The sequence below is a fragment of the Toxoplasma gondii genome, chromosome II (assembly GCF_000006565.2).
Source record: "Toxoplasma gondii ME49 chromosome II, whole genome shotgun sequence".
In the NCBI taxonomy this organism is placed as follows: domain Eukaryota; phylum Apicomplexa; class Conoidasida; order Eucoccidiorida; family Sarcocystidae; genus Toxoplasma; species Toxoplasma gondii.
The window spans coordinates 857,753-875,101 of record NC_031469.1 but is presented as its reverse complement, the minus strand read 5'-3'; the positions used below and the strand labels follow the sequence as shown (position 1 = coordinate 875,101).

At 50.2% G+C, this 17,349-nt stretch overlaps 3 protein-coding genes across 3 annotated transcripts; 2 read left to right on the top strand and 1 right to left on the bottom strand.

The window, feature by feature from the left end:
- The first annotated feature begins 1,754 nt into the window (after positions 1–1,754).
- TGME49_222100 (hypothetical protein) lies at positions 1,755–6,642 on the top strand. Its single transcript, XM_002369988.2, has one exon. It carries the CDS (start codon positions 2,501–2,503, stop codon positions 5,921–5,923), a length of 3,423 nt encoding a protein of 1,140 aa, XP_002370029.2. The 5' UTR covers positions 1,755–2,500; the 3' UTR covers positions 5,924–6,642.
- A 362-nt stretch (positions 6,643–7,004) lies between these two features.
- TGME49_222090 (hypothetical protein) lies at positions 7,005–9,701 on the bottom strand. The gene is made up of 4 exons (XM_002369987.2): positions 9,303–9,701; positions 8,829–8,960; positions 8,083–8,310; positions 7,005–7,274 (listed from the first exon to the last, which is right to left on the bottom strand). The coding sequence occupies exons 2-4, from the start codon at positions 8,949–8,951 to the stop codon at positions 7,224–7,226; spliced, it is 402 nt and encodes a 133-aa protein (XP_002370028.1). The 5' UTR covers positions 8,952–8,960; positions 9,303–9,701; the 3' UTR covers positions 7,005–7,223.
- Positions 9,702–13,151: 3,450 nt separating this feature from the next.
- Positions 13,152–15,070, top strand: TGME49_222080 (hypothetical protein; the record flags this gene model as incomplete). Its single annotated transcript, XM_002369986.2, has 2 exons — positions 13,152–13,872; positions 14,968–15,070. Exons 1-2 carry the CDS (start codon positions 13,484–13,486, stop codon positions 15,068–15,070), a joined length of 492 nt encoding a protein of 163 aa, XP_002370027.1. The 5' UTR covers positions 13,152–13,483.
- Positions 15,071–17,349: the final 2,279 nt, after the last annotated feature.

The following is a 17,349-nucleotide window of genomic DNA, read 5'->3' as shown; positions in this document are numbered from 1 at the left end:
AGACGAGAGCGGTGCATGTACAACTGAATGGCGATGCCATTTCTTTCACTGAATGTGGCTGCTACTAAACTCACTTTTCATGGAGTAACGACGCTGAATAATTTCGAACAGCGACCACAGGTGGCGCGGCAGCATAGGTCAAGCAATCAAGAACCAGATCGCATTGCCGTAATTATTGTAGCGTGTCAGTGTTCTGCTACCACCCGGCACCATACTGTGAATCCATGAAACTGCTCCACGGATGGACGGTGAATTTTCTGTCGCCCAACGAACGTTTTGACCCAAAACAGATGCCGTTGTGCATGGTTCCGAGACATGTGATATGCGTGCATGAGACCACTGAGCGGTAAACATATCTGCTGGCTAAACTACTGCTAAGGGACGTTGAAAGCTGCTGCTCGTTAAATTTAGTAAGACCTCTCATGCGCATCTGTTGACGCGTTACAGAAACTCTTGTGGCTGGGCAGCGCAGAGCAGCACACTCGCATGTCCTGTGAAGAAGGTGCTGACGCGCGAGAGGCACATAGACATATTTCTTACAGTGAAAACAGATCTCCGGTGTAACAAGCGATTATCAAGAACCCTTCCCCAAGTAGCTTTGCCATAGTGTCCTTGTGTATGTTGCTCCCTCACACTGCCCGAATGCCACACGTACGCTGCTATAAACCCTATTTTTCACTGTTCAGGCAAGCAATTGCAGATCGACAGGTTATGCCAGCATCCCGTGAAAGTACGAGAAGAGCAGACACCGAATGAACGCTAGTCGCAGAAACGCACTGGCGGCTGGCAACTCACTTCACCTTCACAATAGTCACATGTTTGTTGCTGATCTGAAATGTCCCCTCCTTCACATACATCGTGAGCAGGGTTTTCCTACGTACACGACATGCACTGGTGTCAAGCCCTCTGCTTTCATGTTTTTTCGTAGTACTGTGTTCCTGGATGGGAACTTGAAGCTGCGTGACCGACAAAGTGCTACATGTTTCTTGACACAAATCTGAACAATGCTGTGTCAACATCTCTGGGGAACTCATGTATTTCTGTCCTCAGGATCACACATGAAGCGTCCACTGTCTCCTTTCTCAAAGATATCTCGCAATGCAACTACTTCAGCATTTCAGAAGTCGACTAACCGCGCGTGACTCTGTTGTCGATGTTGTGTTTGCTCACAGTTCTCCACGCAATGTCGCCAACACCAGGAAAGTAGTAAGATTAAAGATGACGGCATTAATTATCTCACTGGCCTCTAAGCAATCGTAGGGAAGCCCGCGACCAATTGGATGCGGAAAGACATATCCAGCGCCCCAGGTTGTCGGGACAAGCTGAGGGGCTTGTACAACTTCCATTCGTACGCGATAAAGGATAAAATCGGTAAATACAAGTGGAGCGCCTGCGGGGTTTCAACAGAGGCTCATTTTCTGCTTGTGCTTGTTACGCTGTTGTGTGAGTTGTGAACAGTCCAGGCAAGGCATGGTGATTTAATGACATTTTAGACGAACAGCCGGAAGTGTTCGAGGCTGACTTCGTGACTTGCACGGATACATTCATCAGAATCTCTGCCTCTGATTGGAAAAGAACTTTTGGGTTTCTTCTTTTTGACCGTAAGGGCGGTTTACGCAAACATCCCCGAAAGGACAACGCCACCCGCCGCGCCAGCTGTGACCGTGGCCTCCGGTGCATGTCTCGCAACTGCGAGAGAGAAGCGGATGCCGTCAGAGATCAGGCAGCTGCTGGAAAATCAAGATAAGCCCCCTTTTCTAATTTCTGTGTTCTGGCTCCTAAGGCATTCTACTGTTTCAACAGGATGGATAACTTTCCCCCTGGAGGCTCTTCGTAGCAACAACGGAACAGCAGTCGCAGCCCACGACTCCGGCTGGCTACGCGGAGTCGAAGCAGTCGACGAAAATTTTGGATCACTGCAGTGAAGGTGGCAAAGAAAAGTGGTAGCCGTTTGTTCTTTTAAATGGGCATCGGTGCAGTCGAAACTGGGGCTTGCTGTCTGGTTGCCACTGGATTGCCTTGTAGGTTGCGATGATTCGTGGGAATGCCTTGTCGCTAGCTGTGTCTTGCTGGGTCGTTGGCTGTAACCGCCGGGAGCCCAGAGCAACCATGGCATAGAACCCTCTTGTCTGTTGTCCCGTGAAATGACTACCAGGCTGACTTTAGGTAGTGTTTCCAGGGAACCTTCTGTGACTGAGTCTACCATGGATACAATTTAGGGGTCTTGAAGGGCTGAGAGCCACTTTAATCTGGTGCTCATTGAGGTGAGAGCATCTCAGAGACAGCGGTCACAAATAGAAGTCATCGAAGTAGTTGACAACCGATAGATTTGAATAAGAATGTCACCCCGTTTCTGCAGACATCTCCTCATGGATTCATGTGTCTGTAAGGCGCTGATCTTTGAAACCCTTCCTCGGCCTGCGCAGTTGCATGCATGTAAGTGCTGCGCCTCGGTTTGCCTGTGAACATCTGATCCAGATAATTTTTATGGTGTGTCCCCATGGTCTCCTGCTTGCACACCAAAATGATGGGCCCCGCCCCCACTGCTGTGAGGTTTTGCTTTGGAGGACTCCGACAGAGGTTCATTTTCGTTCTTTTGACAACGTTTCACTGGGTCGTTGACCTTCCCGCGAGCCCTGTGGAAGGCTTGTCGCCCATACAAAAGTCATTCCTTGTCCAGTTTGGGCGCACTGAACCGTCACTTGACCAATCAAGAGAGGGTGTAGTGGCTGCGTTCAAGTTCGAATCGCTCAGGCAAGTCTTCCAGGCCTCCAGGGGTGAGGAATTCGATAATGACACAGTGAGAAGGACCGTGCTGCTAGGTCGTCAAACGTTTGATAGCATCATGCAGCAGACTCTGTCACAACATTCGGATAATCCCACTGAAGCAAGGCTACACAGCGGTTCAGGGAACCACTCCCTCCTTCCTTCCTTTACCATTGACTCTATTTCGACCATGACGCTAGGAGGCATTGAATCGCTGCAGTTTTTTTGCTCCGTTGACCGTGTGGAAGGCAGCGAAGACTCGGCGATACGGTGCATTCCGCAGCCCCAAGCTTTGCCTGGCTCACTTCGGGTCGGCTTTATCTTCCAACTGCTTCCAAGCACTGACAAGGTTTTCACCAGTCAGAGCTCAGCAACGTCGTCGCCTTTCTGTCGGATTGTTCATGACTCAACGCGGTCCGAATTCCCTTCTTTTCTCGACGCAGCAATTGGGATTTGTGCAGCATTCGGATACGAAAACCAACTGATCGTTCAGGACGGAAACCCAGCCCTAGATTTGTTGCCAGATTTGTATCCGGAGGGTCTGCCCTCGAAGGGATTTGAATCCGTCCCTGCCCGCTACGTGAAGCCGTACCACTCGCTTTCGTTTGTGGGTCTCAAGCCTGTGGACGCGGTGCCTTCAGAAAATCACAAGCACCACAGCCAAGCGGATTTCCTTCCAAATGAGGAGCTTGACACGCTCTCTTGGCGCGGCGTGGCTGTCAGCTCTTCTGTGTACGAAAAAGCTCTCGGGCGCCTCAAGGCGGCTGTACGTAACGCGGTCATTTCCGAAGCAACGGAAGTCCGGGACTGCACCCTTCACGTGGGACGGCCCGCACAATATGAAGCAGTTCTGAAAAAAGTAGCCGGAAGTGCCTGTCTCCCCGGCAAGAACTTTCTCCAGTGTCTCGACGCTATCCGTATGGGGCCATACGTACAGGAAGCCTACTTGGCCATGCATCATATGCGGCGACAAATCGAGCAATTGACTCCGCGAATTTCGCCGAGCGCAGCGCAGATGTTGAGCACGCTGACGGAGCGGGAAACTTGGCAAACGCTTCACTCTCTTATTGGGCCACAATCAGCTCGCCTGTTTGAGACACCCTCTCAAACGGCGTGGTATGAAGAGGGAATGCTTAAAGTGAAACAACACACCGCTCGAACGGATGTTTCTCTCGTTCCCTCATCAGAAACACTGATTTCCGAAGCCCTACGCTTCCCGCTTTGGTTTCTGGACATCTTCCCCTCTTCGAAGTACTGGCAGGAGTTAAAGCTTGGCTGCGTGTTGGAAGACCTCGCGTACCTCAGCGAGATGGGCAGAGTCTTCATTCGTCGAAGCCCGCGTCGTCTGGAATATCCAATCATGGTTTCCACGAGTAGAATCGAAAAGCCTGCAGCTCTTCTTCAGGAGGACGCGACGGAGCTGCGAGGCAAGAGAACTGCACAAGAACTGGTGGGGTACGACGGCAATGATACAACAAGCGAATCAGTAATTGCATCTGCAGAGGTCTTCTTGCCTAGCGGAAAGAGGATTCGACCACTTCAACGTGTTTATGCTTTCGAGGATCTCAAAGCGATTTCGAATATCAACCCCGCTCAATCGGATAATGATGAGGCAGTACGACGGCTCTGGCTTTCCTCGCCCGTTTTTGAAGAACGGGAGGACATCACTGTCACTGGAGTGCCCGCCCGGGACAAAGGGACATTCGATCTGCGGTTTCTTTGCACCAAACGCGGGCGGTTTCGCGTTAGCGAAAATCTGATTGGGTGGTTCTCAAAATATCTCTGTGAGCCTGAGTATGTCCCCGTCCCAGACAGTGAGTATACTGGAGAACTCCGACAAGGTGACCTCCCGGTGAATCGCTTGATTGGTATCGAATTTGAGGACCATGCCCCTTGGAGATGTGGAGTCAGCTTTCTCGGGACACAAAGGCAGTTGAAAGAGACAGCTGTCCGTGGATCCGATCTTCTGAAGATAATGACTGGGCTCTGTTCCTTGGTTGGCTTCAAAACTGGGTGGATTCTCGACAGCGTAACAGATTTATCAGCGCAGGAAATGATGAAAATTACAATGGTGCTCGAGAAGCGCATCTCCTTCTACGAGAATCAGGGTTTTTTGCTCTCGATTAATACAATCAAAAGCAGAGAACAAATGGAAACGTGCACCGGGTCTAGTGCAGAAGACCCTACCACCCTACTGTCCGGTGTGTGCAAGCAGCCACACGACATCTTGATGAATCCCGGGTTCGAGGCAACTACTTTCTACACCCTCTTCAAACGCGCGTATGATACGCTGTACAACCTTACATTTGATTGCAACTCGCCCTCATGGCAGAACTGCGGAAAAGCTTTTCCACTGTCCGTCAAAGACCACCGTGGCGGCGGCTGTGCTTTTGAGCGGCACCCTCTGTTTCACGAGCTGAAGTACCTGAATCCTGAGAAGTGTGGTACGGGCAAGAGAATCGGCGAGTGCCACGAGTTTGTCAGGAAGCATCTTAAGTGCAACCGTCACGAGAAAAACGGGTGCAAATACCTCGTTTTCCTGCACACTCAATTCCTCTACCCTGGCGGAAACGTCGAAAGGAAGTTGCCCAAGGTCGTTCAAGATCAATACGAAATTGTCGGTAAAGATATCCATAAGGAGGCAGGGCCCTTGCTGTTCGAAGCCATTCGAAAGTCTGCGCGGGAAGAGTTGTCTAGAATCAGTTCCGGTCAGCCTGTCGGTACAACTGAGCTATGGGAAAGGCAAGACGGAACTGCCAGTGACGGTGAACAAAGGGCTGCTATGGTCAGCAGTGTGAGAGATATGCTTTTGGAGTCGTTGATATTCGTAGACTGGAGTGGAACGCCCCAGTTCTGGATTCGTGCCCAGTACGATTATGATGCTAAAACTGGCATGAGGAGAGAGGACAAGGACAACCTCTTCTGTCCTGTTGCGTATGCATGGGCATACATTACACGGCTGCATGGTCAGCTGTACAGGCATTCAAGCGATTATTTCAACGAAACAACTCCGAGATCTGCTCCAAAATCAGAGGGTCAGCAGGATGAGGAGCTGTCGCCTCTAGACACGGCGACGCCACAAGATAGCAGTGGAATCGAATCGAACGACTCAGACACAAAGCAAGACCAGAGACCAGTTGAAAGACACCACTTTTGAGGTGTCAAGTATGCCGTGGAATTTGTGTGGCTATAATACTGCCTTTTGGAAGGCCATTGCCTTCTGCAACCAAATTTGTTGATGTACGACGCTGTTTCATTCGGTTTGGTCCGCTGACGGTTGCTACCTCCCCCCCGCAGCTGTCTCCATAGAGATGGCCACGGACATAGGAGACCACAAACAAATCTACAAGTTCTGACTAGTTTGGAAGGGAAGCAGCATTCTCTGTTGTCTGCTTTTCTCGTTCATGCAATTGTATGGCTGTCAAGATAAATTTAGGAAAATGTGTTTTTAGTCGCAAGACTTTGCATCTTTGGTGCCCCTTCGGAGTATATTCGCACCGGTGAAATGCAGAGCGGCACATTCCTGACGTTTGTCCCATGGATTCAGAAAACTATAGCTGTGGTTCAGCTGACAATATGTTAAGGCGAACGGAACATATGCACGTCTGTCATCCTAATAAAGAGTCGAGACACTTTGTCAATCCTTTCACGCACCGGTACACATGTGTTCAAGACAGTTCATGGAGTGCCCGGAGGGAGACACGATGTGTTCGGTCAAAGCGGGCACGGGAAATATCAGCCAGTTAGTGGCATAACCACACTCGAAGCGAATTCTGTCCATATTTCAGAGTCATCGCCACGCTGTCCCCTGCTTCTTAGTTTCTGGATTTTAGTCATGGTTCGCACCTATGGCTGCTCTACGTGAATAGTATTTTCTAGCCTATTGACTCTACTCTGGAGAAACTGCATTAACATCTATTATTGTTCTTTTGGCATCCGGTATTTTAGAGCCTATTGACTCTACTCTGGAGAAACTGCATTACATCAACATCTATTATTGTTCTTTTGGCATCCGGTAGTAGGCGACATTCGCTTGTTTTGTCTTGATCTGTTCAGTTTTCCGCCACAACAGAGAATGCGGTTCTCTCTGGATCTGCTTCGCTGGAGGGGTAACTCGACAGCTTGTTCGTGTTCTGAGGTGCTCGTTCTTGCTGAGCTTAATAACCTGGCAACGGGAAACTGTGAAAGATAACAATGAAAGGAACCCAAGCAGCTGAACCCAAAAAGAGAAAGAAAATCGTGGTAACCTTTCACTCTAAATAGCTGTGTCCGATGTTGAGGACGATGATAACAGCAACGGCAGAGCAGTGCAATGACAAGTTTTGTTAACAGTGTTCTCACAAGTTACGGCGCATTCAGGTCAAGAGAAACTGCAAAAGTAAGGGGGTGCCCTGTGCAAGGAGCATGATCCGACAGGAGGAAAGTGTGCTGCATGGCGCGAGGAAACGAGGATAATCTCAGAGGAGTCCAAGAGATACCTTCGACGAGTAGATGACGGTCCACAGCACCTGGAGAAGCCAACACAGAGCAGGCACAGAGTACAAAGGACAGATGCATCTGCCACCTTTTTGTACTCAAAACACAACAAACGTCACCTCGTGAGACAAGCAAGACTATTCTCAGTGCCACGCGGCACTGAGACAAAAAACTGAATCTTTTTGGTAGCCATCGCGTCGGTCGAGAGGGACCGCATAAACATATCCCTACCGCGTCGACGTAAAGCAGGAGTGGCAAAACCTCTTCGCTGCCAAGGTGCTGACAAAAGTATCCACGGCTTCGTTTCAGTCACTACCTCAGAACAAAGACACTCCCATTTTTTTTGCCTCTGCCAACTTTCCCATTCCCGCTGGCGTGGTTACCCACTTCAGTACGCCCTATCACGATACACTTTGACTAAACGAGGCTGTAAATACCACCGTGAGGTGCCCTTTAGAAAACAGTTGCATTCGAGCTTTTTGAGGCATGACGCCAGCTTTTACAACATTGTAAAAGCGTTCAAGAAACCAGCAACTTCCGTAAAAACCAGCATTTCTGTCTATCGGTTGCATATTTGAGTCGAAATGTGAAATCACCTCATCTGATAGCACGAGTATGACACACCAACCATATGTCACAGCCATTTTCTCCATTTCCTGAGAACCACCGCACACAGGCCACCGCTAATGCATTCGGTTTAATCCTACAGCCGCCACACACACCTAGTCAGACCCGATCTCTGGCACAGAGACTTTAGATTTTGTACTTTTCGCTGCTTTCCTTGATCGTGTGTTTTGTCGACGCGCGTCCACCTTTGTGTGATTCTACCCCTGAACTTACGACGAACGTCCCGGCAGCGACGAAGGCGTTCTCTGTAAAGATTTCGAAAGGCTCGACACACACACCCACGAGTCCGGCGTGCTGAGCCCACACGTTGGCCACGAGATACTGCGCTACCGCAAAGACCACAAAGCCCGGCCAACCGGTGACGCCCACACAGCCGAGAGCTACGCCCACAACCACCGCGGCGAACTGCTTCAGCCACCAGAAGACATCGAGCGCCTCGTCCTGAGAGACAGAACGGGAGAGAAGAGGAACCAGGAAGACTCTCCTAACAGATGTGTGCAAACGAGATCTCAGGTGCTTCTAACAGCGTAGTAAGTCAAGCGAGGGGAGGAAAGGTAGCTTCTAACCAGTTCTGTCGAGCAATTTGTATCGACCTCTCTACATCATACCAGCACGTTTTGTCACTGCTCCTTACTTTTGACTCGTCTAATATTCGGGGCCTAGACTAGAGGCCGGCCTCTTGAACACTGGCAGACGAAGTCGAGTGAACAATCGTCGTGTCTGTACCACGATCTCTTCAGTGCTGCTGCGTTGTTAGTCGCCACAAAGATCGCGCGACATGAAAACGCCTATTCATACGAGAGCGCGGTTCAGCTTGCGGAACGATATAGCATGCATGGGCTTTTAACCGATGACAGAGGCATCGGGGACCTCTTTGGGAGTAGTCCGCACACCTCGGGAGCTTCTGGTGAAGGCCATTTACAGATGCACAGATTTATCTACACACCTATTTGATTTACCTTGTGCCACTCGGCGTGAGCTGTCGGATGAAGTGCCTTGGACAGCAAAGATGGCTCCGACAAGGCAGCAGACAGCGAGCTTTCTTTTGCCTTCGAGACTCGGGTCGCCGTGTCGGAAGACATTCTGGAAATCTGAAAAGGTAGAGAGTGCTGGACACCAATGCTTTTTATGAAGCCACCAACAGGATTCCTGTGTTGGCTCCCCGAACCGGAGACTCGACGACAGCCGAGGTAGCGATGGCAAAAAGAAAAGTTTGCCTTTTCCGACACAATACAGAAGAGAGTCCCGCAGATTGATTTTCAGGCATGATATACTTTAGGCACTAACAAGAAAAGCGGGGTGTAGGCGGAAACGATGATAAACGGGCTCGAATCGACACCAGGAATGCCTTCTACAACGAGGTCGCACAGGTGATCCACCGAACAACCCCTTTATGGGGATCTACTACGCAGATAAAGTTTAGTGATACTCACACGTGTTTCACGAAAGAAAGTCTCGTGGCGCCTCTGAAATGTGCAGAACTCCTGAAAAGTGCGAGACCGACGCTTCGGCCACCAGGTGTCTAGGAAGGACGCGCACCGCAGAAGGAAACTGCAGTCTATCAGTCGCAGGGTGGAAGTGAGACGGCGCCAGATTTTCGATAAAACAAATCATCACCTGACAACGCGCGCCCCAGGAGAATGTGAACTCGTCTATTTGCAGGGCGAGTACCACCAGTACCAAACCAAAGAAAAGTACGAGATGTGTAAGGAGAAAAACCGTCGAAGAAAACACCCGCCAGCAATCGCAGAGACGGAGCACGAAGTCAAAATGGTGTCATGAGTTAAGAAAACACCAGGGTCATAAATGGAAAAAGCGACCGAAATTAGTGTGATGTTCTGCGAGTCAGAGAGAGACGCCGCACAAACCAAGTGCATGCGCGAGCGTCAATCGCATGTCAGCACACCCGTACCCGTCCTTCATTCCTGTGCATGTAAGAAATCTGTAGTGTGTACACACGGTGACAAATGCAGCATGCCATAGCCTATTACCAGAACAGTAAAGTCTCCCTTTCCTATGAAGTGACTTTCTGAGGTCCGCCAAGTAGTTGTAGTTTTGTCTGTTTGCTCTTTCAATGGCAAGCAGGGGTGTGGTACGCCATGTATTAACCCCGTGTATGTTTTTGATTTTATCTTAATTCCGTTTTCATTGTGGGGAGCAAACACCAGTACGACTATGCGAGAAAAGAGAGCGAGTTTCTAAAGTCGCAACCGCCTTTGTCGGAAAGCGGGCTTGCCTCTAGGAGACGGTGCTGTGGAGCAGTTCCCTCGAAGAGCGATACAGTTTACGCTTGATCCCTGTCTGGTTCCCACTTATTTTGGCCCCCCTACAAAATTAAACTTTCGGCAGGTACAAGGTTATCGGATTTTACTGGCAGCTTTGTAACAGGGCGGTCTCTTGCTGACTGCCGCAGTGCGACCCTCTGTACGACAATACACCGTGTAGAAGTCTCCTCTGTATTCGTCTATGTAATCGTTCCTCGCTGCCTTCTTTAGTTCCTTTATATATATCAGAAAAATATACTAGCTGTACCCATTGACACTCCTACATTCGTTTTTGCGACCCCTTCTCACATCCTCGAGGTGGGGGGGCTTCGTGGGATCCGCCAACGCAGGGATCGAAGACGTCATGTCTGGAGCAATATCATGATAGACGGACCCCTGCAGGGAATTGTACTTTGAAACATGTCAGCTCAATGTGCTCTGTAATATTTGCGGCCGAATTCAACCACCTTATTGATTGCGATTGTATGGTGGAGGCACTAGGGATTCTCGGAATATCCGTAGTCCATGACAACAAGTACAGTGCACTGGAGATACGTCTTTACGCTCAACCCCTGCACAAGTAGCCTTAGCAAGCTGGGAAGGATGAGAAAAGTAAACACCCAAATCAATTTGTACGAAGAACGTGTAAATCATTGACGTGTGCCCGATGGAGGTGTCGTTTGAGGACCTCACGTAAGCTGTTCTAAGTACTGACCTACATGGCGTCGTCCTCAGCACATCATCGCGGTTTGCGTGCACCTTCCACTGTTAGTGGCCATCCTTGGATTTGCGTTTCATTATTTCCTATTCAGCGAGAACTGGTGGTCTGTCTTTTCTTTTTTTTGACTTCTTGCAGCCTGCAGAAATTCGGAGGCGCAAGGTCACAGGGTCTGACACAAAAAGTGAACGTCACAACCTGTACGAGGGCGCAGATGAAGGTGCGCTGCACTGCTGGGTCCATCTTGCAATAAGTAAACCCATCGCCACCACAAGGAAGAACTGTGCCGCGTTTCGTTTTCATTTGATAAAACTGTTTACCGTTTTGTCTCTGTGTATCACAGTGTGCGCACGATTCGTAGGGCAGATGACGCACCTTGAACCACGCAGCGAAGCAAGAGATTCTGTGCCCGTTTTCACTGAATGGGTGTGCATCTTGCAAAGTGAAGTTAGCCGAGGCACCTTCAACACGAAAAAACGCATTTTGGTTCACACGCTCGTTGAGTGTGCCTCAGCGGCGGCGCCTGGAACTTCGACATTCCATCACAGCAATAGTTGACAGCTTCTAGAAGCACCAGTGGTTCACTGCGAGGCAAAGTGACACTTAGTGTCATGCTTCTGACGTGTGTTTGGCTCAGGCTTTTTAAGGATGTCACCACCTGGGCGGTGGATTTGTCAGTGAAGGACGCACATGACAGCGACACGCAGAATCACCTCGGAGCTGACGCCCCCTATTCAGAATTATTTGGCACACACTTTTCGATCTGACTACTAGCTTTAAAGTATCATCGCATGACATTTTATAGTTGGTGCAGCCTATCTTTTTATAAGCTGCCCTCGTGTCAGAAGGGAGGATCTAGCACAAAAGTGCCTGCCCACTTGACGCAAACATTCAGACAAGTGATCCGATGTCCCTCGAAGCTGAGGCTCCTTCTCAAAAGCACATATGGCGGATACAATATGTGAAATCAAGAGCAGTTTGGCACGCTTCGTAGGAGGCTGAGTACGGCGCGGGTTGCATGTGGTCTACTGTGAGCATGTTACGACCAGGTGCTTGAATGTTGCAGTCCCCCAACGGAGCATATGTACATTCACCTTTGATGTCGCATCTTCCATGGAAAGCTTCAAAACGACTGGAAATAACAGGAGAGACAATCCAGAGTCGCCGAGCGGTCTGACAGGTGCGGAACCTGCTTCCCGAGTCTCATGTGGATCCGACGAACCGGAAGAAGTACGGCATTCGGTACGGTACCAGGGACCTTGATGTGGCCTATGTAATAGGACTGTAGAGAAAGGGAACGTCTTTTGATTGCCGGGAGCCATTAAGGTTGTGGAACGCGGAGTGGACCGCACGTTTGGGCTGCGGCCAAATGGGACCATTCCTGTGATCAGCTGTTCCCCCCGAGCTGGCTGTCTCAAGGGAATATGTTTGGAAAGAGGGTAGCAGGGCACATACACCCCATACACTTTTCCTCTACGTGCATTCATATTTGGCGCTGTCTTTTGCTCAGTGACTCACAAACTCGAAGAGACCTTGCAGCCGTTTGTTGTGCCGTCCGCTCGGTGGCCGCTGCTGCACGAGTGCGTTGCTTCGAATAGGACACGTTCACGCTAGATCACGCAAGTATGCAAGTTCACGCAGTAGCGGTACTTCTTTTTCGCGTCAATCGCGAAAATACCCGATTTAGGGGCCGGGCTAGGCTGTCGCCTTGCTTTACTGTAAGAACGGCGCCTCTGATGAGCCTAGGTGTCCCCGCGCCTCACCGCCGACGGCTTCGCACATTCCGCAAGAATAAAAATACCCACTAGTTCTGCAGGTCAAAACGGCGGCCACTTCAGACGCTTTCCACATGTTATGGACTAATAACGTTTCCTGCTGTTGTTCGCGCAGCACGTGGTTTTTCTTGCGGGTATTTTGACTCGCTCAGCGGGACATCAGTACGGTTGAAGTGTCAAAGGGTCAACGGGTCGATGGACTCACCCTCAGAGACCGCCTCATTTCGGGGTCCTGCCGGGGGAGTTTCTCGATCCTTGTGGAATGCAACCACCTCAAGACGCTTGCACAGTTCACATGTTCCTTTCTCAGGAAGAAAACGTAGCCCCATCGCTCTGAGTATATTGCCTTAAAACACCAACAAGCATAAACTGATTGCCACTGCTGTCGCAGTGTACCGCCTGCGAACCGTCCAGCAGCAGCTTTCCCCATGCGGCAGCCCATTCGTCGAGGGTCTTTTGTGACGGTGCCCCAGCTTCAACACATCGCTGTTCCCTCGACTAGTTTGTGCAACCTTTTGGGTCAGACTTCACCACCGGCTATCTTCCAAAGTTCTTTGGGGTCATTTCCACATTCTTGTCTTGACTGACGATTGACGCATCAATCCGACTCCACGTTCGTTGTCTCCTATCCTCCAGCCCGACCCACGCGTGCTATCGAGAGGCCGTCACATGCAACACCTTAACTGCCCCTGGCCGTTCCAGCGCAATTTCTCCTTCCATTTCTCGCCAAGATCTACTGCCCCTGCTTTGGCACTTATATCCTCGCCTTCTTTTGCATTTTCCGTCCTCGGAACTCCCTTCTACAACACAGTGTCCGCATCTGCTGCCGCTTCTCTCTTTCGGGACAATTCGCCGCCATGCAGCATCCCACTTCATTCTTCGGGCTTTCGCGCCGCGCCAACACCCGACACCTGCTATTTCTGTGCCTTGCCAGCACCTTCCTTGCGGCGGCTTCCCTCTATTCTTCTCTGTCCAGCTTCGCTGTTCAGGCTGCTGGGACCGAAGGAAACGGTGGCCGACATGCGATGTACACTGCCGGCGCCAGCGGCATCTCTGGTGAACGACAGCAGGGTGAACAAGATGAAACAGCGTTGTTGACGGGAAGAATGTATGATGGCGAACAAGATCAAGTCGACGCGCAAGAAGCCCCCATGGAGCTGCAGGAACGCTCTCAGTCACATTCGAGAAGCAAATCAGACGGCTTCTTCGAGTATGGCTATCGCAGCCCTCGCTTGCAGAAGAAAAAGTGAGCTCCCAACATACTCCTCAATGACGTACAGAGAATAAGGGTTGCCTTCTAAAGACCTCCGGGAATTTTATGCAGCAGCTCTGACACCGCCTGACGCACTGCGTCGTAAAAACAAGTGGGGGTGGCGGCTTTAACCTCTGCTCCTTCGAATGCGGACTTAAGCTCTTTCCCTTAAAATGCAAGAATCTTGAAATTGCACGCGGAAAATCCGTACTTGTGCCTGTGGAACAACTAGCTCTCCTGCCTCTTCAAGATATACCATCTTTTGCTGGCAAACCGTTTCTAACGAGGATACCTACAGGTTGCACAGCACTCCAACTGGAACATCCGAGGGCCGGCCGTTCGACTGCTTTTTCCGTGACAGGGTGGTGACTGTGTTGGACACACCTGCCGCTGATCAACACATGAAAAATCAGAGGAGATTCATCGTTTTGAGTTCCTAGCTGCCACCAAAGTCTTGTTTTCGCTGTCGACACTCGGGGAGGGAGTATGCGCTCATAAAGGGGATGAACTGTTCGGCGTTGCAGGGCATTCTTAGCGGATGCCTCGACGACAGGGTGATGGCTACGGGTTATTCCTCGGGTGCCTTGTGAAAGTAGAGTTTCCAGCTGCCATGCATCGTAGCACTGGAGACTCCAGCGAAATTCACGAGACCGGGAACTGTGACTGCAACGTGGCACTTCTCTTTAGAAAGGGTTTGAGCCACTCGGAATGTAGACATTCTTTTCCCTCGCCGTCGCCATTCCAGCGAGAGCTGTTCGACGCGGCATGACATGTGATACTTGCTTGGCCAGACACCGACTTCGTACGGCGACAGAGTTACTGTAGTCGTCGCCGACCAAATCAAAGGCTTTCGTCTCGGACTATAGAGGACGGTTGTCTCCCTCGAATAATGCACTGCTCTTCAACACAGGGCACACACCACATTTGGCTATTCGTCTCTACGGGTATTCGTGACCGCTTCTTGGCTGGCACCGGACAGTATTAAAGTGCATGGCAGAGTTCAGGTGCGCCCGCGTCCTTTCGTGGCAAACAGTCATGAACTTCTCCGACAAGCAGGTCTTCTGTATTGTTGTGTTTTTGATTGTACAGGAAGATGAGCCTGCTGACTCATCTTCTGCCGGCGCTCGCCTTCGTGGTCATCCTGAACTTGGGTGCTGCTGCTGTCTACTTACACTCCCAAAGTAAGCCTTGAGGAAATAGTGACATTTTTGTGAGCATCCAAGGTTGCTTGCTACGTACAAAGACTTCTATGAGAGTACGAATTGCTTGTGTTGTCTTCTCCCTACCTGCTAACCGCCACCCTATAACCTTATGCACTAGACAGAAGATTAGAGCAGACAGAGAGTTCTCTTTCTCCCGGTAGGAACGTAAGTCGCAAGCCATGCACATATGCTGCGATGGTGAAGCCCCAGAACCCTATAGACCAAGTTGAGTGGCAAAAAACGTCGGAATATTGACGTCTCACGGTTACAGTCGACCCATGTGAATGTATATTCTCACTTAAAGAGCCCACGCTGAGGAACTGCTACAATAAACTTCAATTGACTGTTGTACAGAATTCTTCCCTACGTGTCGATACACGAAGCCGATAAATCCACTGCTGAGAGGTTCTACCCTAAGGTTTAATATTTTTGAGATATATGCAACTTCCCTGCAAACATGGCGGGCGCGATCCAAAACAATTCCGTGGGTTGCCACGGAGTGAGACGCGTCGTCTTCCGCTTGTACTTAACGCGCCTTCAAACTCGTCTACCGGGAATGCTCTGAGTGTGTTGTGGCCTGTCCTTTCTCTCAGAGAAGTCGTGAGTTTCGATTTTGGGATTCGATGAACGCATACATTATTCACATCTGCCCCACATTCAACGGCAGGTGTGGGTGTCTCCTGTTTAGTTAGCCGCTCTACTAGAAGGGCGTTCACATGCTTTTGTGAGGGAGGCGCTGGACTGTAGTTGCGCTCGTGTTGACGTGTGTGTCACTACCAGATTGGAGCAAGTAGGTTCAGTTGTACGGCTCACGCTTCGGGGACATACCGCATGCCGCAGTGGGGCAATTTCGCCCTAGAGGAATTCGGAAACAGGGGAAAAAGCGATTTGCTGAGTTGCTAATCCTGGAAATGCGGGTCCGTGCCGGTAGCAACGCAAAGAACTTGTGTAACATGCGAAGCAGCTGCCGTGGAGCCGATGGCATCTAATGGAAGAATCGACTTTATCGCACTGTTGCGAGTTCTCTGACATTGCAGTTCATTGTCTTGTTGCGCGTGGTGCTTTGCTGCAGCTCCCCGTTCAGACAGTAAGCCGGCTAGACGAATCGTCTGATATCACAAACCGGCTGCGAGGTGTCACGCCTACATGTCAGATAAGCATCTTTCATTTATATTTCTTAGGACACGACGTCTCTGTGTTTGCGCTGCTGAGGAAGCTGAGGAAGTGCCTGATTGTCGCTGTGCGAGCAATACTGTTGAAGCTTTGGGATTGCTGCGGTCACTGTGCCGCTGAATTCCATGCGTTTGCGAGAGGTATCTCATTTCCTGGTGGATGTAGACATGGATATGTGCTTGAATCTAAAGTGCAATTAGTTCGGCGAAGGTGTCAAGTGTTTCCTGCCGAAAGACTATGTCGACGCCAGAAGAAATGAAATTATCTGCAAGTAAGGACAGCATCGTGCTCTGAACTGGCGCCACATTGTATTGAAGAAACTGGAAGACAACGGGGTAGCATCGCACACAATCTGGCATATCTGTTCTTTGTCGGTGTTCTGTTGCGTTTTCCGTCGTTGTGAGTGAAAGCCGATTCTTCGTGTCCTGTGTTGGTGGCCTTCCTGGGTACAGCTTGACGATGCCCTTCTGTGTTTCTCGCCGCAATGCGAGCTATAGTGTTGACGCCTCGTCAGTCTCAAAATGGAACCCCTGCGACGTCCCTGCTTCCTTCGCAACGATTGAAGGTGATTGCATGTTTTTGGGGAGCCCCGGCGCACGTGCATGAAGTCGTTGTTCCACATATATGGCCAAGCGTTACTCTTTTATGTTCACCGTAGCCAAATCGGAACTAAATGGCGAAACTCGAACTTTATGCCACTCTGCAATTTTTCGGTCGCATTGAACCGTTTGTCTAGCAGCCCTGGGCTACACGTGCTTCTATGGGCTTGTTAGTTTGCAAGAATTGATAAAAAAATATGTTCTTCATCATGTGCCCGCATGTTCCCTACGCAGGACGCTGAACTGGTAAGTTTTCGACGGCGCCGAGTAGATTTTTCAGATACATTCATCACATATCCTGCCGTCTCCAGTTTGATTCCAGGTGGGAGCACTTAAATGCGTATAGTTTCTGCGAATGCTGCGGAGACAGTTCTCTGTGCACATTCCCGATGATGCCTCCGGATGCTGGTGGCCATGACTCGACCTGTGGGTTCTCGATCAACTGGATAGCGGACCATGGATGTGGGAACGTTGCGCCTTAACGGCGAACGCCCATC

Bases quoted from the DNA above. Each gene is read 5' to 3' on its own strand.
- TGME49_222100 (XM_002369988.2), top strand. From the start codon at position 2,501: ATGGTCTCCTGCTTGCACACCAAAATGATGGGCCCCGCCCCCACTGCT.
- TGME49_222090 (XM_002369987.2), bottom strand. From the start codon at position 8,951: ATGTCTTCCGACACGGCGACCCGAGTCTCGAAGGCAAAAGAAAGCTCG. The intron at 8,311-8,828 runs GTAAATCAAATA...TCTGTCTCTCAG, and splicing joins CTCACGCCGAGTGGCACAAG to GACGAGGCGCTCGATGTCTT. The intron at 7,275-8,082 runs GTAAGTTCAGGG...TGGCTTCTCCAG, and splicing joins TCGCTGCCGGGACGTTCGTC to GTGCTGTGGACCGTCATCTA.